The sequence below is a fragment of the Corylus avellana genome, chromosome ca10, assembly GCF_901000735.1.
Source record: "Corylus avellana chromosome ca10, CavTom2PMs-1.0".
NCBI lineage: Eukaryota > Viridiplantae > Streptophyta > Magnoliopsida > Fagales > Betulaceae > Corylus > Corylus avellana.
The window spans coordinates 17,791,158-17,816,919 of record NC_081550.1 but is presented as its reverse complement, the minus strand read 5'-3'; the positions used below and the strand labels follow the sequence as shown (position 1 = coordinate 17,816,919).

Sequence of the window (25,762 nt, the reverse complement as noted above, 5' to 3'; positions counted from 1 at the left end):
TCAAAATCTAAAACATTTCTTAATTATCTCTTCTTTTAGATAATAATAATAATAATAATAATAAATAGAATTTTTTTAATTGATTTAACATATATATTATTGATCATCAATTCGATTCTCATGCAGAACCAGATCGAAGAAGGCGATAAACTTAATAAGTAAAGTGGTGGAAGAGAGAAAGCGTAATCCTGACATTCGTAAAGGAGATTTTCTTGATCTGGTGTTGGCAGAAATGAAAACGGAGACGTTTTTGACGGAAAAACTCATTATTTATATGATGTTTGGGCTTCTCCTCTTTGAGATAATATCATCAACTCTTACGTTGGCCATTAAGTTAATTACCCACAGCCCTCAAGTGTTGCAAGAACTAACGAAGTAAAATAGTTTTTAGAAAATGAATTTTGCATTTTAGAGTGTTTACTATGACTTAAAATAGTGGTTAACAAAAAATATTTTTCTTTTGACTGAAAATTTTTCTTTAATTTTCGAAAAATGGTTTACCGTTTTGAAAACCATAAACTATTTTCCGACTTTGACCATCTCATTCTCAAATTGACGGACTCTGCCAAGACACTTCTAGGACCTCGCCGAGACTTGACTGAGACTTGCCCATGACCCGCTTGGGACCCCGCCAGGACCTGCCCGGGATCTAATCGGACCTGAACGGGACCTGCCTAGGACTCGCTTGGGACTTGACTTACCTAGGACCTTGCCCCGGACTTACCCGGGACCCACCTGAGACTTGACAAGAATCGGATCGGGACACTGCCAAGACCAACCCAGGACTTGCCCGAGACCCGACTCGGACTTGCTTGAGACCCCGTCAGGACTTGGTTGGGACCTGTCCGGGACCCCGCCGAGACTTGACGGAGACTCGCCTAAGACCTGCCCGAGACTTGTCGAAAAATACTTTCGGCGGAAAACATTTTCCTTGAAAATGATTTCTTAGAAAACATTTTTTGGTATTTGGTGTATACGCAAAATCATATTAAACACTAAATTACAAAAATGTCCCTATCAGGTCTTGGGCAGGTCCTGCCAGGGTCTCGGGCTGATCCCGACAGGGTCCTGATAGGGTCTAGGCGTGGGGGCGGGTCCCGGGTGAGTTGCAGTGGGGTCCTTACGGGACTCGGTTCGGACACCTCTAAGACTTGGTCAGGACATTTTCATAATTTAGAGTTTAATATGATTTAATAAAAAAATATATATATTTAAAAAAAAAATTTATTTTCCGTGTGTGCGGTAAACGCCGTAAAATGTTTTTGGCAGAAAACATTTTTAGGGAAAATGACTTTCCTGAAAATATTTTCCAATGAAAATTATTTTACGTCGAAATAAACGGAGCCTTAATTAGTGACGAAATTAAAACAACATTTTTGGTGTTTAATCGGTATTTATTTCTTAACAACGTTTATATAATTATAATTAATTAGGAGGAGCATGAAGCAAATGTTAATAGTAGAGATGAAGATCATGACAATTCTGGACTCACGTGGAAGGAATATAAATCCATGACCTTTACCCATCATGTGAGCGGATTAATTCTCCCACTTTCCTTTTTTTCTTTAGTTCTTGAAGGGCTTATTTGGCTTTATTTTTACAATAGAGACTAATAATGCAATAATTAAGCGGAATAATAACAATGATAGAGATTAAAGTGGTTTGATATATACTCTACATCTACGCATGTTAAAGCCTTATAAGCTACGTATTTTATTGATTTATAATTTGAGTATACAAAGCTTTACATATGATTTGAAATATTTCAAATACAAACATATCCCTTAAATTATGATTAACAAATATTATTTACTGTCCAATGAATTGGAAAAATAGGTTGTCAATGAATCACTAAGACTTGCTTACTCCTGGGATTCTGAGAAGAACACTTCAAGACATTCAAGTAAATGGTAAGCTCTCTCTCCCCCACTTCACAAAACTACCTAATAGTCTCACAAGAGCTAAGTGAAAATAGATTTCCTTTGTTGATAACCACACCATCTCCCATGAGCTGTTACAACCAACTTGTGCCCACAGTAGGGTTGTTAGTTAATGGGAGTAAAGTGACAATACGTTGTAGATGATGAGAGAAAATGTGGGATATAAAATTTCAACATGGCATGTGGGGCGCATATGACGGGTTGACCGTCTAAGTTAATGCCTTTAACTGATAGAATTGGGGTTTTGGGCATAAAATGGTAGTTTGATAGGGTCGGGTAGTAAGATTGTCAGTTCATGGAACAAAGTGATAATGCGTTATAGTTGATAGGAGAAAAAGGTAATTACCCCCCTTTCTTTTTCTTTTTTTTAACTGTTTGGCCCCTTAAAATTGAACTTCTAGTTCCGTCCCTCTTCTAAATCATTTCTATTAACTATTTCATTCAATTTCCTTCAATATTGACATCACTTAACATGGACCAATTTTAGTTGGCTTAATTAATTACCTTATATTTTTCGAATCTTTCCTCAATTATGATCTGAAGGGCATCTCGGCAAACGTCAAAGCAAAAAATTTCATACCATTTGGAGCAGGCACGACGTCGTGTTCTGGAGCAGATTTCAGTTGGGTTCTAATGGGTGTTTTTCTTCATGTTTTTGTCACCAAATACAGGCACCTACTTTTGAGTTTGAGTAATTTTATAAGAAAGGCTTTTGTCTCATTCTTTTCTCTCTAGAATTGATATAACTTTTAAAATTATCATTTGATTTATAATTAATCATTATTAAATTTTGATATAATGATAATTTTAAAAGTCACGTTATCTCAAGAGATAACTCAATTATGTGCCCTCCCTGTATAAGTGGACCACAATCAAGGGAGGAGAGGTGATTCGGTCTCCTTCTTTAGGATTTGGAGATGGTTTTTACATCCATATTTCAAAAAAGCATCGATGTTCATAGCTTCTGGATAATCATCAAGATCGCAGGGCAAGTCGTTCAAACGGACACATTATTTTCCTCCCAACCTATAATGAAAGCAATCACCGTATTCCACAATTAATACTATACCTTACTTAATAAGGTTGACTATTTATTTTTGGGTTTGTTGTAAAGGAGTCTATCTATTTTCGTAATTTGATAACTTGTAACCATTTTCTTATTTAATCAGAAAAAAATAAAAATAAAAAAAAATAAAAAGGTTGATTGTTGTCGCACTTTGTTTTTTTTTTTTCTAATCAAATGCGGGAAAAGGTTACAACGGATGTAGATGTCTTTATTCCCTAGGATTACGGCCATTTGCTAACAGGTGCTTTATTTCTGGGCCTTCTGGACGTTGTTTACATTATAAAAGCACCAACCCATCTAGGAATACATTCCATTCATAAAAGGAAGGGTTAAATACCTCAAACTCCCCTAGGGTTTACCAACTTTATTTTTTCTTCTTTGGGGTTTCATTTTTATCACATGGCCCTCTTGGGGTTTTGATAAAGGACCAATTTAGTCCATCCGTTAGTTGACCGTTAAGACTGATACGTGGACCAATCAAATGTTGACACGTGGCACCTATTTATTTTTTTTTAAATTAAAAAAAAATGTATTTTTTTTATTAAAAAAAAAAAGAATAAGAAAAAACTGGGGGTGGCTCGGGCCATTTGGGGGTGGCTCGGCTACCCACAATTTTTTTTCTTTTCTTTTTACTTTTTTTTTAAAAAAAAATTAAGAAAAATTAAATATGTGCCACGTGTCAGCATCTGATTGGTCCACGTGTCAGTCCTAACGGTCAACTAACGGATTGACTAACTTAGTCCTTTATCAAAATCGTAGGAGGGTCCTGTGATAAAAATGAAACCCTAAGAGGGTAAAAATAAAGTTACTAAACCCTAGGGGGGGTATTTAGTATTTAACCCTAAAAGGAAAGCACAAGGAGTAGTACTATAACGAAGATCTTTGTTTTCTTCGTCTCATCTCAAAAATCAGAAATGATAAAGGCACAATTTTTTGGTACAATTTTAGTCAAATTTTTCTCTTATGTGGTCATTTTTTTAAAAACAAAATAAAAAATTCTTAAGCAATAACATCTTATGTGGTCATTTTTCCATTTGGTATTTTTTTTTAAAAAAAGAAAATGGCCTTTTTCTTCATAATAATGACCATTTTCTTAAAAAAATACCAAAAAAAAAAAAGATCACATAGGATGTTATTGCTTGAGAAAATTTTTTTTTTTTAAAAAAAAAAAATAAATAAATAAAAAATAAGAGAAAAGTTGGGCCAAAGTTGTGCATTTATCATGCCTCTTCAAAAATTGATATGACTCTTAAAATTATTATTGAATTTGTAATAGATTAATATTAAATTTTATTCAAATAATAATTTTAAAAGTCACATTAATTTTAGAAGAACACAGAAAAGACATGAAGTAGGTTTGCCTACTCTGTTGGAGATGCTCTTGCCATTGTAGGACACAAACTTCATAAGTGCACTTACAACAAAGATAGCCAATAAGATCTTTATTCTCAAAATATTTATTCTTCATTTTTGAAGAGATTCTTATTCTTAAAAATAAAATAAAGGGGAAAATTCACTTTACCCCCCTAAAGTTTGAAGTGTTTTTCAATTTGAACCCCAATGTTTAAAAATTTTCAATGTACCCCCTATTGTTTCAAAAATTTGCAATAGGGACCATCTATTACTAATTTCCGTTTAAGTGGATGGAAATTATCTCACGTGCGTCTCACATGAGAATAATATGCATTCTCTTTCAATTTTGCCCCTCAGTAAAGCTAGTGAAATGACATAATTGCCCCTCATTAAAACTCAACGCATTTTGCAATTTAGGTAATTTCACTAGCTTTACTGAGGGGCAAAATTGGAAGAGAATGCATATTGTTTCCACATGAGACGCACGTGGGATAATTTCTATCCTCTTAGATGGAAATTAGTAACAGAAAGTTTCTATTGCAAATTTTTGAAACAATATAGGATACATTGAAAATTTTTAAACATTGGGCTTCAAATTGAAAAACACCTCAAACTTCAGGGGGGTAAAGTGAATTTTCCCCTAAAATAAATAAATAAACAGCTTTTGGCTCAAAAAATTTTTACAACACAGAGAGCAAGAATCTAATGAAAATATATCAATTCTCATAGTTAACATACCATATTTTTAAGGTTTAAACACTTAATACCCCTGGGGTTTGGCAACTTTATTTTTTCCCTCTTGTGGTTTCATTTTTATCATAGGACCCCCCTCGGGTTTTGATAAAGAACCAAGTTAGTCCATCTGTTAGTTGGAAAGGAAGTGGCCAGAAATTATAACAAATTTAATTGATGCGAAAAAAAAAAGAAAAAAAGAATATTTTGTATATATATATATATATATATATATATAAAAAAGAATTCGTCTTGAGCTGCATGGCAGCAAACAATGACTCCAAGGTTAGCAGGTGAGTGACGAGTCAAAACATTGAAAATGTATCAATGCCTCTCAGGATTGGAGTTTGACTCCTTTGTAAGTCTTCATCCACAGCGTCTTCGAAACTTCCCGAACGTCCCCAGAATTGTCTCGGTCAGAGCTGAGTGCCGCTCTCTGTAATCTCATCAATTTCTTCGGTTCCATCTTGCTGGTCCGCGTCTGAGAATTCTCTGCTATTTCTCAGATAAACGTGTTTGCTTCTCGCGGAGAAACCGATGGATGTCTGACGTTCTTCAACTTTAAACCTTTTCTTTTGCCTTTAGCTTGTTCACATCTATCTTATAGATATATCCCAGTCTTTGATATGGTTTGAGTAGTTCAGTGTTTATTTGTTCTGGGATTCGGCATATTATAAATAGTTATGGATCCTAAGTTTTCTGGGTTGCCTGATTCCATAAACAATGTCTTGGTAGCTGATGACCATGCCTTTTCACCCAATTCCAATCAATACCCAGATCTTTTAAACGAGTACACATTCAATTTGCCCTCCCCTGATTTTAGCTTCCTTGAAACTTCTTTGCTTTCACCTGACCTGGGTCACACTGATTTCGCGCCGCCGATAACTGTGGACCCCGCAGCACAGCCATATGCTCCGTCCGCTGGCGATAGCATGAGCACACCGTATGTGGGTAAGATTCCGGGGGTAGACTCGACCTCGGACGACACTGAGTTCTCGGAAACGGTTCTCAAGTACATAGGCCAGATACTCACGGAAGATAACATAGAGGACAAGCCCTGCCTGTTTTACGACCCTTTGGGTCTAAAAGTCACCGAGAATTCCTTCTATGATGCTCTCGGTCAGAAATACCCTCCTTCCCCCAATATACACCAGGAAGAACCAACTTATATCAATCTCAACTTGGGAAGGACGGATGATGTTTTTTCTGCAGGCACTGGTGGTGATTATGGTACTAATAGTGGTTCTAGCACTAGCAATAGTACTGATCCACAGTGGGTCAGTGATGTTGGGGAGTACAAGTCGTCTTTTTCGCAAGTTGTTGTTCCTGGTGACTATGTTTTCCAGTCCAATTTGCAGCCCACTAGTGGATCACAGTTTTTAGCCAATCAGTCGAACAGCGTGACTAATATCGATGATGGCATGGAGCTTTTGGCTCATAACATTTTTACTGATAGTGAATCTGTGTTGCAATTTAGGAGAGGGTTAGAAGAAGCTAGTAAGTTCCTTCCTAGGGGTAATCAGTTGGTGGTTGATTCGGGGACTAGCATGGTATCACCAGAGTTGAAGGGAGAGGTTCAAAAGGTGGAACTCAAGGGAGAGAAGGGTGAGAGAGAGAATTTACCAGATGGGTTGAGGGGAAGGAAGAATCATGAGAGAGAAGATGTAGATGTAGAAGAGGGGAGGAGGAATAAGCAGTCTGTGGTTTATGTGGAAGACAGTGAATTAACAGAAATGTTTGATAAGGTGTTGCTTTCCACTAAAACACTTTCTCTACTATATGGTAACAATGACAATGAATCCGTGCATAATGAAGCAAGCAAGGCCTCACAGCCAAATGCACAGCTGCAAAGAGTTAGTGGTGGGAAGAGCCGTGCTAAGAAACAGGGCAAAAAGAGGGAAACGGTAGATTTGAGGACTCTTTTGATTCAATGTGCACAAGCTGTCTCAGCAGGTGACATTAGAACTGCAAATGAGTTACTGAAGCAGATTAGGCAGCACTCTTCCCCTTATGGTGATGGGTCTCATAGGTTGGCCCATTTCTTTGCTAATGGCCTTGAGGCACGCTTGGCTGGCAATGGCACTGGAACTCAAATTTTTTATAGTTCCTTAATTTCCAAAAGGATTTTAGTTTTTGAAATATTGAAAGCTTACAAAGTTAATCTTTCAGTCTCCCCTTTCATGAGGGCCTCGCTATTCTTTGCAACAAAAATGATTCGTAAAGTAGCAGAGAAAGCTACAAGTCTTCATATTATAGACTTCGGTATCGAATATGGTTTCCATTGGCCACTTCTAATCCATAAGCTCTCAAAAAAAGCTGGAGGACCTCCCAAGCTACGTATTACAGGGATAGAACTTCCCCAACCCGGATTCCGTCCCACAGAGAGTATTGAGGAGACCGGTCGTCGCCTGGCTAATTATTGTGAGCGGTTTAATGTTCCATTTGAGTACCATGCTCTAGCATCACAGAACTGGGAGACTATCCAAATTGAGGAGCTCAAGATTGATAGAAATGAGATGATTGTTGTGAACTGTATGTACCGGTTTAAGAATCTACTTGATGAGATAGTTGAAGAGACTAATCCACGCAATGCGGTTTTGAATTTAATCAGGAGGATAAATCCTGAATTTTTTGTCCATTCTATTGTTAATGGAGCCTACAATGCCCCCTTCTTCGTCACACGGTTCCGAGAAGCACTCTACCACTTCTCGGCATTGTATGACATATTTGATGTTACTTTACCCCGTGAGAACCAACAAAGGTTGATGTTTGAGAGAGAGTTCCTTGGGAGGGAGGCTATGAATGTTGTAGCATGTGAGGGCTTAGAGAGGGTTGAGAGGCCCGAGACTTACAAGCAGTGGGAGGTCCGGACTATAAGGGCTGGTTTCCGGCAGCTCCCATTGGACCAAGAGGTGATTTCCTTGTTCAGGTCTAAGTTGAAGAAATGGTACCACAAGGATTTTGTGCTTGATGAAGACAACCACTGGATGCTTCAGGGATGGAAGGGCCGTATTGTCTATGCTTGCTCTTGTTGGGTGCCGAATTAGGATACTTTAACCAGATGTTTGTGGTAACTCATAAGTGTGGGCAGGGCTGGCAAGGATACCTGAGGTACTGTTCAAACTTTTATTCTTGTTCAAATTTGAATGTTTTTCTCTCTTTTGTTGGTGCAGGTATATTATAAACGTATCTATGTATGCTTATCTTCTTGAACTTTCTACAGGTTTTTATAAATGGTGGTAGAACTATGGATAGGATAAAATACTTGGAACAAACTGCAAACCCTTTTGAAGATCCTGTAATTACCCTAATACTGTCTACTGACTGGTTTGTTGGGACTTTTGTAACAAAGATTAATTTCCACATTACTAGATGCAATAGGAGGGATTTGCCCTTCTTCTTTGTATATTCTTCCCCGAGCTTGAAGTTTTGTGTTTGTTTTATATGATGTACTAAAAGTAAGTAAAGGATCATAATTTCATGATATTGCGGTTCTCTTCTGGTTTGTTGGTCATTTCATTGTGTCATTTTTGTGAGCATTGTATCTTTGTTTTCATTTTATGAACTGGATGTTCGTGATGCAATTTCAGATATATTAAATGATAGCACTATAACAGATTCTTGGTGATCTTAAAAATATATGCTTGGCTAGCGCCTGTGATGCAGGGCAGCAACAACTACTTGGTATTCAGAATCCTATTTCTTTGTGGGCTACACCAGCCTGTTTATTGTTGTTGGATGTATGCTGTTGCGGTGCTTGTTCTGCAGGCGCCATTCTAAAATTCTGGCTGCTATAACATTTTTCCCTCTCCAACGTAAGGTTTGAATCTTCTTTTTTGTTGTTTAATGTTTGGACTAAATTTTGGTGTATGGTTTTGGATTATGGGGGGCGATTACTGAGGGGAATGATTGTGGGAGATCGAAGTTGATTTTTGGTTGTGGGTTTTATCCTGATAGGTTTGTGGAAATTTTGTGGTAGTTTTGTTTCTTGGAAGAATTTGGGTCTTTTGAATGAAGGATTGTCTAAAATTGGCGGAGGATGATTTGATGTGGCTTTTAAAATTACCGTTGAATTTGAAATGTGAATTTAAAAGCTTAATCACATTTGAGAGGACCCTAGTAAAACTCTAGGAGGACTAATAACATTACTCTGTTTGGTGATTGCAGTAGGCCAAAGAAAATAGAGAGTAGATCTAGAAGTTAATTAAATGGGATAATTCATATTTTGGATTTTCTGATATACTATTTGTTTTCGGCGCCCTAGTTTTCGCTATATATTTTTCTATATTTAGTTCTATAGTTGAGCGATTCTTCAAGGGTGTGAGTGAGAAGGAAACATGATACGTAAAGTTAAATGAGAATTCAATGATTTGAGGCAAATCTGGAGAAAATTCAACTATAAGTAAGGGTGTTAAGTGAGCGATGCCCTCGTGAGCAAGTTCGGGTTCGGCTTGTCAACATCTGATTGGTCCACATGTCAGTCATAACGGTCAACTAACAGATTGACTAACTTGGTCATTTATCAAAACTCCATGGGGGTCTTGTGATAAAAATGAAACCACAAAGGAAAAAAAATAAAGTTGTCAAATCCTAAGGGTATTAAGTATTTAACCCTATTTTTAATATGTGGCATTTTTCAAGCCTTTCGATGGAAAGAACGACTGTTTAGAGCCTTTGTTAAAGTGCCACATTAATTTTGGATTTAAATTTGCTGTTGGAAACCCCACATTTTTGTTTTTGGGAGAAAGATCCTCTCCATTTCATTTGAAATGGATGGGATCCATTTAATTGTTTTAAGAGGGTATTTTTGTTTAAATAAAAAATAAGAAGCTCAAAAATGATAAAATTATCCCTTAAAAACAACTAACTTGTTCTGGAGAGGATCCAAGTACACATTTTTTTTAGGTGTTTTGAATTCTTATACCATTTCTTAATTTGTTTAGAAAAATAAATAAATAAATAAAAGAGTGGCCTTAATTTCGTCGCTTTCTACAAGCCAGCGTTGAGATAAGTTATTTTTATGGCAATCCAAAATCATCCAACACGTGGAAAATCTCCGCTACACGTCCACGCCACCTCTACCCCCACTTACAAAGCTCCACGTCAACGAAATTCTCATATATCTAAATAATATAATAAAATAACACTAGGCGTCATAAATGCGCAATCATAATGTCTGTAAAACTCCGCAAACAGTTACTTCAAAATCTTCCCAACCCTCTTCTTCCACTTTCGTCTGAAGCGGTTTGTGACAATTGAAGAAACCCGTTATCGGCGATGTTAACGGCGTGTTTGGATCGGATTCGGGGTTAGGGTTTGTTTGGGTTTTTTGGGGGGCTCTGTGTGTGTTTTCTCAAATGCTATTTTTTTGTTTTGTTTTGTTTTGCTTGGATTGGATTGTTTTCCATCAGAATGATACAAGCTCAAGCTTCCGCAACGCTCCGGAGCTCTGCTTATCTCAGTGCTCTCGCCCAAGAAATCGAGAAGACGCTCCGGCGGGTTCGTTCTCTTTGCTCTCTGATTTTCTTTTCCCCGTTCGCTTGCTGAGAAAATGTGGGAAAATGAAAACGGGATTGGGTGTGTTGAACTGTTTTTTGATTGTTCGGGAGCTGTCAACGAGTGTTGTAGGACAAATTTTGTTTTTTTGTTTTCCTTCTTAGTTTTCTCGGCAACCAAAAGCTTGTTTATTACGAAGTTGCTTGTTTGAATGAATTAGTCTAGGTAGTGTTTGGATTGTGAGAGAATAATTCGTGCAATATATTGGAAGAGATTGTTTATTTGTGCCTTCATTTGTGGTAGGCGCAAGCTTCTCCTTCGCAGAGTCCCAAGTTGTTGCGAGAGCTGTTTGCTGACATTGCTTTAGAGGTTGATGACCGAGCGAGAGGTGAGTCGAGGTTGTGCAATGCCTGCCTATTTTCTCATTTTGATGCAATTGTTTCGTAGACAATGATGACGGAAAAACATTGAAAACCTATTCGGGACTTTTGCTCAAGTGCAGTGGCAAATCATACTAAATTACTATTTGTTTGTTGATATAGATTAGAGATTGATTTTATTAGAGTTTGTCTAGTAGCTTATGGGATTTTTTTCCATCACGACCAACAAAACTTAAATTTTGTAATGTTACAAACAACAATTACGTTATTCATCCCAATAAAAACGAATATTACATAAAGTGTTCTCATATTTTTCAAATGAAACTGAAACAGATATGATTCTCACGCGAGAAGAAGGAGTGATTTGTCCTGCAGAGGATGGTACTAGTGGTCCATTATGCTTTTTTGATGTTCTTGCGGATTATTATGTTCTGGTGCCCGAGAGTGGAAAGCCCATCCTTGATTTGATTGTCCAGCTATGGAGCCAGTCATTTGCATCCCATATTTTTACACTTTTGTTCCACAAATGGGTATGTTGGCTTGCATATAATTATTGTTTGGATCGAATTGCATTCTGTTTTACACCAATGATTATTGATCTTGTTTGATAATTCAAACCTTACACTAGGAGGATTTTCAAATTTTGCACACAACTTAGTTTTTCAAGATTCCACCTATTTGATTGGGCTGAAGGAAGTTTAAGGAAGCTTGTGTTGGAAAAATTAAATAATTAAATGAATAAAGACTTAGAGGTTAACTTTTGGCCAAAGTAGCATTTTATAACATGAACAAATAGATTTCTATTTCTGGTATCAAGGGAGCTTTTATAGCTTCAACTTTCATTTGGTCGTCAAGCAGGAAGAGGTTACTTTCTAAGCTGCAGAAATAACAAGTGCCGCTTGTCCACTTCTGAGATGCCGACTTGTCTTGTAGAGGACCACCACTTACGGGATTATCATTTTAAATTTATTCACCCTGAGAAGACTTTCCCATTGGGGATTTCTGGAATTAGACTACTTAGTTGTTGGCTATAGCCATGTGAAGGACATACATGAATTTGGCACATATTCAATCTTTTCTAATATGCAAAGTATACCTTCAAAATGCCTACTTCTGCTGATCTGCGTAGCACCACTGAAAATTGTAACAATTTAAAAAGAAAAAACAGATTACATTCGTCATGGATACAATAAGATCAGTCTTATGTCCTAAAGTTTGGGAATTTTATCCTTAATAATATTCTTGAAATACTTATCAAAATATTAATAATAATAATAATATTCTTCAAACATTGCAACCATGTCTGACACATGTTGAGGCTCCCAGATATTCGTGATTGATGTTGTAAGGCTTGTGAGTTTAGGTCAAACCCTGTTTCCCCTGTTTCTGTAGACTTTTGTTATGCAAAAGTGTCTATTTTTTTTTTGCCCAAAATATTTATGTTACTCCATCCCTATAATTCGTTTAAAGCTTGGGTTCATTAATAATTACAGTTTCTTTGGGGTTTTTTTTTTTTAAAGGCTTGATTGTAATTGATTTCTTATGGGATCTTATATTAAACATTTGAACCTCGTTAACATTTAACTCTTTTTCTTCCATTGGGTTGAGGTATGTACCTATCATGGTTTGCTCAGCATGAATAGCCCCTGTGGAGCTTAATTGTGATATTTTGTTATATATGGATTCCAACAAATCTGCCTAATTCATTGAAGGCTTGTGATGATTACTTATTTACGCCTCTACACTGATGTTCATATGATGTTGAGTAGTACATATTTCTGTTTTTCTTTTGCAGCTGTTTGAAGTTCAACTTGACAATTCTGAAGTCCTCCTCCGTTACTCATCTGCTCTTGTTCAAGGTGCTTCAAATGTTTTATGGTACGAATATCGAAAATATATGTGGATTATAATTGGTTGATTGGCTAGTATCAAGCTGGTTACTGATAACATTTGGAGTTGCACTGCAGTATTTCCAATTTCTATTGAATGTTGAGTGCCTTCTGTAGATAATGCTGATGGAAAGATTTTTGAAGTTTAGTTTCACTCTGTCCTTTGTGCTCTATTTGACTTCCGAGGTTTTGGAGCAAGGGATATTTGTGTTGTCCTCAGTTATTTCAAATTTTCTGTTTTTGTTTGCTCTCCTCCATCTTTATTGCTCTAAGTGTTAGGTGTCACTTGTTCTATCAAGATCTTTTTCTTTTTCTTTTTCTTTTTTGGGTGTTGAATGCAACATAACAAAAACTTGACAGTAGCCCATACTGTAGGATGTATTCTTGTTTTTTTTTTTAAAAAAAAAACACACATTTTATGTGTGTGTTTTTACCATCGCTGTTTCTGTATAATCATGCAGCAAAAACTAATATTTGATGTACTGCTGTATTGTTATTCTTGATCCTCTCTCCCCTGTAACCCATGATTTCTCTGAACCCCATCCCTGCCTGATAATCTCCCTCGAAACCCAAAAGGGCAGTGGTAAATTTTATTTTTTATACTGTTACCTTTATAGTAGTTTTCATGAATGGTTTATAAGATTTCTTCTGTATTTAATTTTCATTGCAGTTGAGAATTAGGGTGCCGACAAATGGGTGCACGAGGGCCCTGAATTTTTATTTATTATTGTTGTTGTTGTTTTTTATTGCTATTATTATCGTTCTCATCCTCTTCTTTTAGAGTAATCAATTGACAGTATTCTTTTTTTGTGCTTTTACAATCCCCTGTTTAGATTAATGATAAGTAGGATTTTAATACGTTGTTGTAATAATCATTGTATGGTTATTTTCAGGATTGACAGCCAAACAAATTCTAGGCGTTTTCAATCCCTCTTTCATGTAAGAGCCCTTCCACATATGAAATTTTACATTCCAGCATCTATTGGCTGAACAATGTCATGATTTTCTTTATTTTAACCTTAATTTTTTCTGCTGAACTCAGTATCTCCTTGAGGAAGTTGCACTGGAGCCCACACGCTTAAACAAGATTCCTGTGCAGGTCAGTCATTGTTGTTGTCCTTTCAGATCTTACATGCTGATACTTTCCTTTTATGTGGTTGAGCTTTCATGTATAATCAGATGAATACAACTCGACTGTGGAACCATTATCCAATTATTATCTGTAGTTTGTGTTTCCTTAACTGTCGGCAATTATTTATCTAATCTCAGGCCCAGAGAGATCTGTATCTTTTACTCTCAAGGTTCATAATTTTCTACAATTCAGGTAGGCTTTACAGTGCAGCTGATACTCTCTTTAACAAAATAGTGCATATTTCTTCATCGTGTTGCCGTTCTTGCAGGTGACAAGCTTGAAAGTTTCTTAAAACATTTTCCAGATTTTCCAAATGCTTTCTTGGTTGGTGGTCCAGCAGACTTCTTCGTTATTGAACTTGCTGATCAGGTATATCCAATTGACCATCTTCACCGCATATAACTTTTTTTTTCCCAAATAGTTGTGTACTGGATCATACACGTGTAACCCTTTTAATATTGTGTTAAATTCTTCTATCTTCAGCTTCTAAAGTTAAAGGTGGAACCAGTACTGCTCCATTACCTTTCACACCTTACAGTTCTCCAGGGTATTCATCCATCTATGAGATCTAATATGTTTTGTATTTGACATCTTATGGCTGTTTTTCCGATCAATGTGGTTATTAATTTTTGCAGGCATGGAACTAAGAATGACCACAAGTACAAGGTTAAAGACGTGTTTATATAGCTTCACATCTCCTGGTGGTCCAATGTATCCTACAAGAGCCGTTCGTCATGCTGCCTGGGATGCACTAGATTTGCTTTTTCCTGTGAGTTATATTTTTCTGAATTAGTTGGCCTAAAATTTAAAATTGCTAGTTATTAATGAACTTGTATTGGCATTAAGCTCACAACAAGTTCATTATTATCAATATTCGTATGTGACCATTATAACTGTTTGAAGAATATGCAAGTTAATTATAGAGCAGAAGGTTTTGGTTGGGTGTTTATCATACTCAAAAAGGCTTTTAGGTTTACTCAAAGAGCTGTGTAGATGCTTGGTGTCAACCCCACGAGAGAAAGAAAGGCTTTCAAGGAATAGAGATTTCTGGCTGCCAAATTGAGGCAGTCAAGCGTCAGACATTTTGTTTTGTTTTTTTTTTTTTTCTTTTTAAATTGAAGAAGAGATATTAAAAGGGAATTCAAATTTGAGGTATTAGCACCAAATTTAGGATAATCGAATCCTTTTTTGGTGATATCATCCCTAAAGAATTAACCTTCTACCCCTATGTTTTAGTTTTGAATCCAAAAACAAGTTTTGAGGCATTAAAAACTAAATATTAACTCATAGAAACTTAACTAACAAAAAAATAATAGCAAAATTTTTTTTATTATTATTTTTTAATATATGTCCGACGCTTGTTAGCCGCATAGCAAGACTCGCTTTCAAGGTGCCCTAGAATCTGCCAATGAATGTGGCAACTACTCATGCACTGCTTATCACTTAGGCCCACATGCTTAGGATATATATATATATATATATATATATATATCACTTAGACCCACATTATGCATTTTTATTTAATATAGATCAACTATCTTGTTCATTTATGCTTCTAGTGTATGCTGCAATAGGTATACGCACCCCAAATTGTTTGGTAAGAGTCATCTTGATTAGACGAATTAGCAGAACTAATTTATATAAGTGGAATCCATTCAATTAGTAAGAGTACGATTTAGGAAGATGATTGAGACCAAGTTGTTTGGTGATAATTTAGTCCCATGCTTGACAAGGTCAAGTCATAACAATTCACAGAGTTTCCCCTTTCATATCTTTTTAATTTGTCAGAGGATTTTTCTGACATAAGATTAATTGCTGTGGTACAGATTGGGAGATACCCTCGGCATCTTATAAGCCTCTTTTTCCGATTGCTATATCCATGGTATTGGCCCTCCTCATGTTGGAACTTCATAATCTCTTGCATAAAGGCCGTGCTATACTCTCTGTTAAGGTTGGTATTTTCCAGTTGGGAGAAGCTGAAAAGGCCATAGAATTTCATGTAGAGTCAAAACTGAAAATCTCTTGAAAGATTTAAAATTGTGTAGTGTATGTCTATCTTTTGTTTTCCCATTAGCCTCTCTTATTTTATTGTCGAGGGGTGGTCAATCGTACCAATGTTTCTTTAGAACATGGGGTACTTTGTACCCAACACATTTGATATTTTAATGAGAATTTTTTTTTTTTTTTTTTGAAGAGATATTTTAATGAGAATTTGTTGTCTAGTATTGCTCACATATGGTTGCTCATTTATTCAATTTTCTTTTCCTATTTTAGATGTTTTCTAACCATGTCTTGCCAAATATAATATCTCATTATCAATGCTCAGATCATATATAATTTCTTAGTATACATACAGCTTTCTTTGATTAAACAAGGGAAATAGATAAATCATACAGACGTTTCAGAAAGATTTGGCCTTGCCCATCTATTTCCACGTGACAGAACTCAGCAAAGAAAACAGACTGACGCAAGCCACATTCAAAACATATTTTGTGTTGAGTAACAGAGAACCTTACAGATTTATGTAGCAAAGGAAGACAGCCCAAAATACATACGTAAATGGGGAATTGAAGTCTTTGATTACTAACTCCCAAGAAAGTAAAAAATAAAAAGAATGACTCTTGAGCTTTCAAGCGTATGAGATTGAACGTGTTAAAACTGAAAATCCAGATCATCACAAGCAGGCGGTGCGAGAGAGAGAACAAGAGCAGAATGGTCAAATTTGGCACAAAAACTGACATCCTAATGAAAATACAGCACCAATCGTCTAAAATTTCATGGTGCAGCGTATTAAACAAAATTCTGCATCAACTGGAAAGGAAATGAAGTTGGGTAACACCCGAATCAGGCAGCAGCAGAAAAGCAACTAAGCAGGCTCTTGCTCTCATGGAACATGCCATCAATTGGCCACAGAAAGAAGACGAGATCCACCAACTGATCCGAGTCGACTCCCTCAGTTTCACTATCAAGCAGCAAATTATGGACTCTTTTCCAGATAAAGTACAAAGCGGGAGAGAGACTGTGTGTGACCACAAATGTCAGGATGAAGGGAGCTTAATACTTCTAGGTATTTACGTTCACAAATATTCAGGCATCATTACCTTCAACCACAAAGGCATACACAAAAGTCCTTCCAGAGACAGAAGCCTTTAAGGTAGTGCACGATTCTGAGCATCAATGTAATCCTTACTAGTTGACCCAGGTTCCAGGTTTGATCCCTACATATGTCAACCTTGCTAAGGTGTTGACACCATGTCTGCCACCAACACGGCCTCAAGTTGAACTGAAGCAGCGCGGTTCCACATGATCTACTATGAATACATTAGAGATCCATAATAATAAACAGGGGAACTAACATTTCCCTGGCCAAAACATACAACAGATGTAATTCGACCAACCAACTAAATCAACTGCATTATATGAACACAGTATAAAATTTATGAGTGCACAGACAAATAAAAAAAAAAAAAAAAACATAAAGAGATCATCTACCTCAATCGAAGTCTCCCAGTTTTACGATGCATTCATAACCAAAAGATGTTGCAGCTGTGGGTGATTTCAGCAAGGCTCAATTCTCCCACATTTGCAGCCAGAGTTTTCTTTGCATATGAAGTAACCAGAGAGAAAATAAGTCCTCGCTTCCAAACTCCGACTTGTTGAATGTAACAAAAAGAACTTAGGAAGCTAAAAAGCCAAAAGCACGGGTTCAGATTACATAGTGACAGCTGTCCATCAACCCACATAACGTATACCAAGTCAAAGGAACAATCGACATTAACAGGCCAAACGCCTTATAACAAAGATTCTAACAGTTCACTCTACGGGTAGTTTTTTCCTCTTTTCTCTTAAGTAGGATTTTGGTAGAGATACACAAAATATATGAGATTGTTGCATCACCACACAGCAGAAGGCCACGGGAGATTGTAATAGCCAAACAATAAAACATGATAATGCCTTTAATCTTTCTGCTTTGCTTCCTCATGATACTTTTCCAGGTCGGCATCAAGATCTTCCTGAGATAACTTTTCACCACGGCCTCTTCCCCGTCCACGTCCACGACCCCTTCCAATGCCTCGGCCACCACTGCTACCACTGCTACCACGTGGCCGTCCTGGAGCACCACCCCTACCTTGTCCACTGTTCATTAACCATGTCAAACACATTAATCAGAACTGCCATATCATTTTACATCAGCAGCACATGAGAAAGCATATACTAGAAAAAGGTACTAACAACAAATTATTAACCCACAAAAACAAATAGTAACATTGAATTAAACAAAAAATGGTGTGGCACATCCAACAAGGCCAAATAAATGTAAACCAGATTCTGCGAGTAGATTAAAATCACAAATGGATCATACCATAGCTGATTAGTTCCAAATTCCCAAAAAAAAAAAAAACTCCAAAGATACTAGCTCAAAGACACATTTCCAGTATAGGCAACTGGTAATTTTCACAGAGAATCATTCATTTTTCTCAAACTAAAATATTAAAAAGTTCTACTTACGCGTTAAATGCATTTTAGATATTAATAATACTCTATTTATTCTTTTGAATCCATCAGTTCTTTCATTCAACCCAATAGAAAAACAAAAACAAAAAACTGTCACCACAATACTATAATGACTCAAGGAAATGCGTCCGCCGCATCTACTCTATCACCTAAAAAAAAAAAACTAGTCAATTTAGAGCTTTCCTAGAATCACTTATAAAGCCCAATTTCACCTGGTAAGTAATGTGGGACTTAGCACCTATTAATATCTTTATAAACCATCCACCTTCCCAATATGAGAATGAAGTATTACAAACTCCCCCTCCCCCCTTAAACCCTCCCAATATGGGGCAGGAGTGTTACAAATACACATATATACTGGCAGTAAAAACTGCAAATATTAATAATATTCCTAGTGTAGACTGACCTTTAGCAACAAAAAACCAAAATTCGTGCATGCCAACAACCTTTTTTTTTAATTGCTTAACAGCTAATAAACAGAGCTTTGAAATAATTCTCTCTAAATTTCATGCATTTCCCAGCAAGTTGGTACAAGCAAAATGCATGCCCCCTACTACACATCTATATCATGGATATTTAAAACATAAATGACAATACACTGAATAAGCTGAACTGTCAAAACTTTCTTCAACCAATTTGACAGCCAAATATTCCTATATTCAATATACAAAACCATGGCACAGCACACACTTTATTCCAAAAGAACATTTAGCAAAGACAAACCATTATTGGGATATCAACAATAATGCACAGCAAGCATGCCCTCTGAATATGATAACTACTAATATTGTAAATAAGTGGAAAGGCCCCAAGCATAATAAACAAGACACAAAACTTGATGCCAAATAGGCCATCCCAAGCATAGCAAACAAGACACAGAAACTTAACACCATTATAACCTAAATTCACAAGAACAATGGAAGTGATTTTTTTTCAGAGAGTGCATACCCTCGGGGAATCCCGTTTGAATTTCCAAAAGTGCCATTAGCTGCTGGAGGCACAGCAGGTGTTGCAATGTTTGTTCCCACAATCTCTATCTTCATTGGTTTCCCGTCAAGCTGAACGTTGTTGTATCTCTTAACAGCTGCCACACCATCTGCTCGTCTGGAGAATACTACTTCGGCCGTTCCCTAGGAAAAAGAGTTTTTTTCTAAACCACAGCAGGACAGAAAGAATTCATCAGAAGGACCTACTTATGCCAAACTTGACAAGATACCTTCGATCTCCCGCTCCTGTCATAATGGATTGAATAACGCTTGAGGTCACCAACTTCAGCAAACAGTTCCTGCACATGTTTAAAGTAAGATTAGAAAACAAATAATGTAAAGATGCCTCTCAACCAACAAAAGTTTTTTAAATAAAAAAATCCAATTCCCATCACCTCAAGTAAAGAAAGAAAAGGGAATGAAATCATAGCAGCTACAATATGAGTTCATGCACATGGACAACACCAGAGTCATAAGCTTATAAACAGAATCATAAGCAGACAGATCTCAATTCAATTAACATGCCGAAAAAGGGCATACAAATGCCACAAGGAATTAGAATTCAAATGAGAGCAAATGAATTTCATGGATGGAAGAACAAGGAAGTCTCTCCATGGGTAAAAAGCCTAAGAGATCTACCTCATGTAAAGTGTATTGGCCCATTAAACATTGCCAACAAAAACCCTCTAAGAAGTGTACTGAATGCAGGAAACATGAACCCAAAAAAGAAACAATTTAAATAACTACCAAGGAGTGGCCCAAGTACGCAGGAAAAAAAGGAAATTTTGAGGACATCATAGAACCATGGTATCCAGTCCATATCCTTGCAAACACGATCAATTTAAAGACATGGTCTCAAACAAAATAACCTTCTCTAAGAAGTATATTGCAAACAACGAGGTTTAATCAAAACCCATCTTATACCCATATCCCTATCTTTCCAACATAACAAAATCTACCACGTGCAGGCCACATACTTGCTACTTAGAGAAAAAGTGACGATTTACCATTACATGATTTGAAAAAGTAAAACAATGGAACCTCACCCTCCTGATTATTTATAATCGTTGGTTGCAGAGTTATATTCAAAGTCATAATTTAACAGACGCTAATAGATCCGATCTCGTACGGTTTTACTTATACGGTCCTTTCGAATCTGGTGACAAAAAAAAAAAAAGTACTTTTTACCCTTTTCTTCTCCTATTGAACTAATATAGCAGGCAAAGCTATGAACGATCCAAAACTGAAGGAGCAAATTTTGACCACCAGAGAAGAAATATTGAAAAGTACCTTAATGTCCTCGTTGGAAACACCGTAATCGAGATTGGATATGTAGAGCTTGGTCCCGGTCTCTATGGCAGAGGCTCGACCCAAATTCTCATCCATGAACATATCGTGCTGCCACGTCGACTCTGGCGCCTAATTTGACATAAAATCAAACAAATCAGAGAATAAATCGTAGCGAAGAACATAACAAACCATTTAATTTAACGAAACGCTAAATCTATGTGAACAATCGGAACCCTAGGTCACCTTGGCTGTGGCGTAAGGCCCCGTACGGTTGGCGGCGCGGTTGGGGATGCGGCGAGCTGGTCCCGGACCAGGAGCGGACGCCCGGCTACGGCCTCTAGCGCCGGATCCGGACTGCTTGTTGCTCTTGATAATATCGTCCAGGGCCATGTCTAAAGCGGTCGACATGTTTCTAGAGAGAGAGAGAAAAAACCCTAGGAGCTACAGAGAGAGAGAGATCTTGGAAATGAGAGAGAGAGAGAGAGAGCGAAAGAAAAGGGTTAGAACTTAGAAGATTGACGAGGAGAGAAGAGTCGCAGTCAGAAGGCACAGTGCCTTCACGCGGTATGGTCGTACTATTATTAGGTCTTGTTTTAATGTTATATAATTAAAAGTGTGAAGCCTACTACCAGTAGCATGGTGTCGTGGTGTAGTTGGTTATCACGTCAGTCTAACACACTGAAGGTCTCCGGTTCGAACCCGGGCGACGCCATTCCTTACAAAATGCTTTTTTATTTTTGAGACTGGTGGCAGATTCTCTCTCTTGTTCATAGAATTACCAATACCACAGTCATGTTTACAATGAATGTGTGTGATCTTTTCGGATGGTATTTTTTTTTTTATCTTTTATTATATAAGTATAAAAATAGTTTTGAGTAGGGGTGCAAATTCAGATGCGGATGCGAATGCAAATAATAGCAATATCTGGATCTGCATTCGCAAAATGCGGATAATGATTTTTTGTCCATAAAAATATGCGGATGCAAATACAAAAAATCATTATCCGCATTTTGCGGATGTAGATATTGTTATTATTTGCATCTACATTAATGGACTAGAGAGTATCTAGGTTATCCTAGTTCCACAAATGTAACACGTGTCTTACTAATAAAAAAAAAATAATAATAATAACAACAATAATAAATAATGGGGTCTTGGCCATAGTGGGTGGCCGACCACCCCCATTTTGGCCCAAGGGGTGGCCAAACCCACCCCATTGCCCTTGGGGATGGTTCAGCCACCCCCCTTTTGCATGTTGGGGGTGGCCATCGAGCCACCCCTAGCTAAAATGGGGGTGGCTGGCCACCCCCTATGGCTAAGATGGGGTGGTCAGCCACCCCTTTTTTCTTATTAATTTGTTATTTATTTATTTTTAAAATTTTAAATAATATATATATTGTTTTTATTAGTAGGACACGTGTCCTATTTGTGGCCCTAGGATTTCTTAAATCTTAACCATGAACTGAATACTTTTTAATCCATTGTGGATCAGAGAGGATCCACTTCCTATTTTTACTCCGAACAGTTAATGTGGTTATTATATGTTATTTGCATTTAAAATAATGAGCATTTTTGGCCACATTTTAAAAAATAATTAAGGCTTATTGGGCCCAATAAGGTGGGCTTTGTTATATATATATATTTGATTACCAATTATAACCGAATGTGTGAAAATACAAAAATAAACGGAAATAAACGGGGTACGCAATTACCCATTTTTGGACCATTTGTCTGTAGTCCCTGCCAACGTACGGCCAACCTCACTTACCACACACCGCCGCAGCGTGTGTAAAATCACCCAAATTTGTGTAATGCAGTGTTGAGTTGTATTTTAAAGCTAATTGCATAGAAGTGGGATAAAAATTAAGTATTTAAAATGACTCTAGGCAATTGGGCTTGTTCGTTCCATCTGAATTATTTTGCTTTGTTTCCAATAATTAATGAAGAGAGATATTTTTCCTTCGCATCAAAGAAGCTAGGCACATGCTAAATACATATATGATGATCGAAACAAATTGGCCAAAAAGCGTAAAGAATGAAGATATTTCCTGATGAAAATGCTCATACAATTTCAAGCTCCTTACCTTGTCGGTTTTTGTTGAGAAATAATCTCATATTGCTTGTGGATAAGACTTTAGGCATATTTATAAGAAATGGGCAACCCTCTCTTATTGAATTTGTTTTATGAGATGGCTTAGTCTCACGGATTTCTTCACGTGGACCTCACTAATTAAACGGGAATTTGAACCCACACGTAAGGGGGAGTATTAAAGTAATGATTAAGTGATTAAATTTATCTCTTCCTATAAGCTTAAACTTTTGAGATGAATGGTAGTTTAACAGTTTTACAATCTAATTATACAAAAATTCTAATTCTAATGCTACAAAATGCACAAAGATTAGAAAGATTGGAAAAACAAAGAGGATGATTTTTGTTTTTGGAGTTGGGTTTTTTTTTATAAGGATGGGTTAGCGCTTGATGATATGACATTAGTGTTAGGTGCTGACGTGACAAATTACAAATCATTAATAAATATTGTTTTCTAAAAAAATAAAACTTACCACGTACATTGGTTCCGATCGATGTGTGTGAAAATACAAATCAGCCACCCCTTTGAAAAGGTTCCGATCCTTACAAAATAAACTCTTAACTTCTGAAGTGGTCCTTTTTTACAGAACATGTACGTGTTGCAATCACAGTAGCCTTAATCTCCTTGTCAAGTGGCATATATGGTTTTGAATCCATGACAGAGTCCTTCACACTTGCCTGGCCAGTTGCCCGATATGTGTGCAAGTGTGATGAGACAAATTTGGCTAGAATTTAGGATGACTTGGCAAAAAGTAACAAATCTATTGCAAAAGTGTTCCATTTTTTTTGTCTACTCTTCTAGCTTGTGCAAACAAGATCCCCAACATGTGCTTTGAAGTAGGGTAGGATAAATACTAGTTCTTATTCGGGCATGTTCTAACACTAGAGCAGGAACAAGACCAAACCTTGTCTGTTCCAAATTTTGCCTTAATACATCATAAGTTGGAATCATGATTAATCCGTAAGTATTGTGATTTTGTAGATTAAAAGTGCGATTTTTACTCAAAAATATTGCAAAAAAATGTCTCGTTTTAAAAAAATTGCGATGGTTTTAAAACGTGTAACTTTAAAGGTTAAACCGTTATGAGTTTTAAATATCATTATTTTTAAATCGTAAATCCAAAGAACGCTTCCTATCAAAAGAGAGAAAAATTAAAAAATAAAAAATAAAAAATAAAATCATAGCTTTGAACATGTAGATAAAAGAAGATGGATGAAAGATTGACAGGAAATGGAGAAATAACATTTCTCTAAAAATAAAAAATAAACATTTCTCAACAAAAAAAATAAAAATAAATAAAGAAAGTGTTAAAATATGTTTTTCTCCTCAAAAAATGAAATTATTATAACTGAATAATGACATCAACTTCTAGCTCTCCCTGTCTCTTAACAACCATCGACCATCGTCGTCGTCATCAATATTCTGTCTGAGTACTTTCCCACAAGCCCAGGGAGCGAACCATGCAAGCGGAACCAGACACAACAAGAGCTGCAAACACTGTCGGAAGAAAAAAGTCAAACGTGGACCTCCGGACGAAGTGAGCCGGAAAGCACATCACCTCCGATGGATTATCCAAAGGGATCCTCAGAAATCCGTGGGCCTTGCATGGCTTCGAGAACGATGAAGACGGGGATATAGCCGACACAAAGGCGATCTCCGGGCCGAAGGATGCCACGGCCACCGCTAGCGTCAACAGAACCGTCCAAACCGCCGCGCAGAGCAGCAGCGGCCACCGTGACACGAGTCGGTGAAAGAAAATGAGAAGCATCATCATCTGAAGTACTGGTTTTTGGAGTTCTGGGATCGAGGAAATGGAGAGGAGGGAGGGGCCACGTTTTATCAACTTCTCATGGAGAGAGAGGTGGAATGACGATAGAGCCCTCGTTCTCCTTTTGTGCCCTAGAGACGCGTACGTTGCATGATATTTTATACGTGAATTAATGTTTGGTAGAAGGCAAGTTTATTGTGAAGTGTAATGAGAAGAAATTAACAAATTCATGCATTGCTGTTAATTGATTTATTTAATGGGCATGGGTGAATCATCAATGAACAATGTTTTATTTATAAAACAATCATACGCTCTATAGATTGAAAAATAACTTTGTTCTTATTAATTTATTATATGCCAGCAAAAGCAGCTTACAACTATCTTATAATATTGATGTGACAGTTTCAACAAACTCTTAAATAAATTATTCTGGCTCTACTTACCTAGCAAACAAGCTAGCAAAGTGACAGATAAAGATGGGCTGTATTCAAAAAAAAAAAATTATTATTATTATTATTATTATTATTATTTTCCAATAGGCTACTTTCTAACTTCTTGTAACATAACAATAAACAAACATGGTTAAGGTAAATTTATTGGGCACGTGGCAGATGAAGTGGTGCAGCAACCGAACATGCACCCAACTCTTCCTCACGATGGGAATTTGTGGATGAGAAGAATTATTAAAGGGAAGGTTGGAACTACCAATTGGCAAATGCTTCCTCTTTTCCCCCCTCTCCCACTTTAAATTAAAAAAAATAAAAATAAAAAATTGGCAAATGCTATATTCTGCACGTGCACACCGCGTGCTGCCTTGGCTTATTATATACGCTTCACACATCGTCGGCAATTCTGGTCTAGCCATTATCAGTGCTTGTGATTCTTAAGTTTGTTTGTTGCTGTAGTAAATGTTTCATGCAAATTCTCTTAGAATTATCACTACAAACTATTTTTTTATTTTTGGACATGTCTGCACAAGAAGAGAATTCGAACTAGTGACCTCCGCTTCATTAGAGATGACTCCAACCGATTAAGCTGTCTCTTGGGAACATCACTACAAACTATTGTTTCCGAAAGATGGTCCAAGAATTCAATGGGCTCGGCTATTCATTTAACTCATTCCGA

The 25,762-nt window shown here is 36.8% G+C and overlaps 3 protein-coding genes, 1 non-coding gene and 1 pseudogene across 5 annotated transcripts; 4 read left to right on the top strand and 1 right to left on the bottom strand.

Moving 5' to 3' along the window:
- LOC132163061 (cytochrome P450 87A3-like) overlaps window positions 1-2,901 on the top strand; it is a 4,365-nt pseudogene extending 1,464 nt beyond the window's left edge.
- Window positions 2,902-5,412: 2,511 nt separating this feature from the next.
- Window positions 5,413-8,905, top strand: LOC132163461 (scarecrow-like protein 34). Of its 2 annotated transcripts, none has more exons than XM_059573761.1 (2): window positions 5,413-8,202; window positions 8,744-8,905. In XM_059573761.1, exon 1 carries the CDS (start codon window positions 5,775-5,777, stop codon window positions 8,136-8,138), a length of 2,364 nt encoding a protein of 787 aa, XP_059429744.1. In that variant the 5' UTR covers window positions 5,413-5,774; the 3' UTR covers window positions 8,139-8,202; window positions 8,744-8,905. The 2 variants fall into 2 exon arrangements, with proteins under 2 accessions (XP_059429744.1, XP_059429743.1); XM_059573760.1 differs by lacking the exon at window positions 8,744-8,905 and adding an exon at window positions 8,315-8,591.
- Window positions 8,906-10,259: 1,354 nt separating this feature from the next.
- LOC132163462 (uncharacterized) lies at window positions 10,260-16,169 on the top strand. The gene is made up of 11 exons (XM_059573762.1): window positions 10,260-10,590; window positions 10,891-10,975; window positions 11,301-11,497; window positions 12,763-12,845; window positions 13,750-13,795; window positions 13,899-13,955; window positions 14,126-14,180; window positions 14,257-14,357; window positions 14,472-14,535; window positions 14,624-14,757; window positions 15,815-16,169. Exons 1-11 carry the CDS (start codon window positions 10,504-10,506, stop codon window positions 15,977-15,979), a joined length of 1,074 nt encoding a protein of 357 aa, XP_059429745.1. The 5' UTR covers window positions 10,260-10,503; the 3' UTR covers window positions 15,980-16,169.
- Window positions 16,170-17,651: 1,482 nt separating this feature from the next.
- Window positions 17,652-21,306, bottom strand: LOC132163463 (THO complex subunit 4A). The gene is made up of 5 exons (XM_059573763.1): window positions 21,023-21,306; window positions 20,780-20,908; window positions 19,720-19,788; window positions 19,452-19,633; window positions 17,652-18,125 (listed from the first exon to the last, which is right to left on the bottom strand). The coding sequence occupies exons 1-5, from the start codon at window positions 21,185-21,187 to the stop codon at window positions 17,945-17,947; spliced, it is 726 nt and encodes a 241-aa protein (XP_059429746.1). The 5' UTR covers window positions 21,188-21,306; the 3' UTR covers window positions 17,652-17,944.
- Window positions 21,307-21,417: 111 nt separating this feature from the next.
- TRNAV-AAC (transfer RNA valine (anticodon AAC)) lies at window positions 21,418-21,491 on the top strand. The gene has a single exon. It is a non-coding gene; the product is annotated as a tRNA-Val (tRNA).
- The last annotated feature ends 4,271 nt before the right edge of the window (window positions 21,492-25,762 follow it).